General features: G+C 44.6%; 1 protein-coding gene across 1 annotated transcript in view; it reads right to left on the bottom strand.

Annotated features, from left to right (window-relative positions):
* LOC104728751 (transport inhibitor response 1-like protein) overlaps positions 1-780 on the bottom strand; it is a gene marked incomplete at its 5' end in the record, with an annotated part of 4,542 nt that overhangs the window by 1,414 nt on the left and 2,348 nt on the right. Inside the window, 1 exon segment of the mRNA XM_010447694.2 lies at positions 6-543. Coding sequence (XP_010445996.1) covers positions 6-543 — 538 coding nt within the window.

Consider the following 780-nt stretch of genomic DNA (forward strand, 5'->3'; position numbering starts at 1 on the left):
TATACATGTATAAAGTCTCGACATAATCCCTATTCTCATCATCATCATCTGACCCGATCACTTCCACAACTAGATTCGGCATTTCACTTGCAATATCCTTGCAGCATCCCCTTGACAAGCTACATGCTGACATCCAAACAAACCTCATGTTGTAATATCGATGCATACCAGACCGTAACGCTGCATCCCCAAATGGACTATCCCTTATCTCAAGTTTTTGCAGTCTAGGACAACCTTCTAGGACATGTCTCAGAGCCATGTCACTGTCTCCTGCAAAAGCCACTGATAGAGTACGGACCAATTTCCCATACTCTCCCATATACCTAAAAGCTTGATCTGTAAGCAACCCGGACACCGCAAGCCGAGTTAGCTTCTTGCAGTTTTTAACAATGGCACCAAACCCCTCGTCCATAGGCTTCCCTGTCACATGATCAGGCCTATGTCGACCCATTATGCAAAGCCTAAACACAGTAAGCTCAGTACAGTTCTCTGACATGGCTATCACGGCAGCATTAGTCATGCGCTGGCAAAAGTAGAGAATAGATTCTAGTTTCCTACAACCCTCAGAGATCGCTTGGAGGCCTACTTCAGAGACAGGACCTTCACTGTCTTCCCGAGGATCAAAAGGGAAGATCCTGAGTTCACGGAGTTCCTTGCAAGTTTCAGCAACTGCCTGTAGTCCTTCATCACATATAGAATCAAGAGCCTGCATTGTAAAAGTTCAAGTCATGCATTTACTCAAGTTCTTTGGACAACAGATATCAAGTCTGTTCATTCAAT

This window comes from Camelina sativa, chromosome 11, assembly GCF_000633955.1.
Source record: "Camelina sativa cultivar DH55 chromosome 11, Cs, whole genome shotgun sequence".
NCBI lineage: Eukaryota > Viridiplantae > Streptophyta > Magnoliopsida > Brassicales > Brassicaceae > Camelina > Camelina sativa.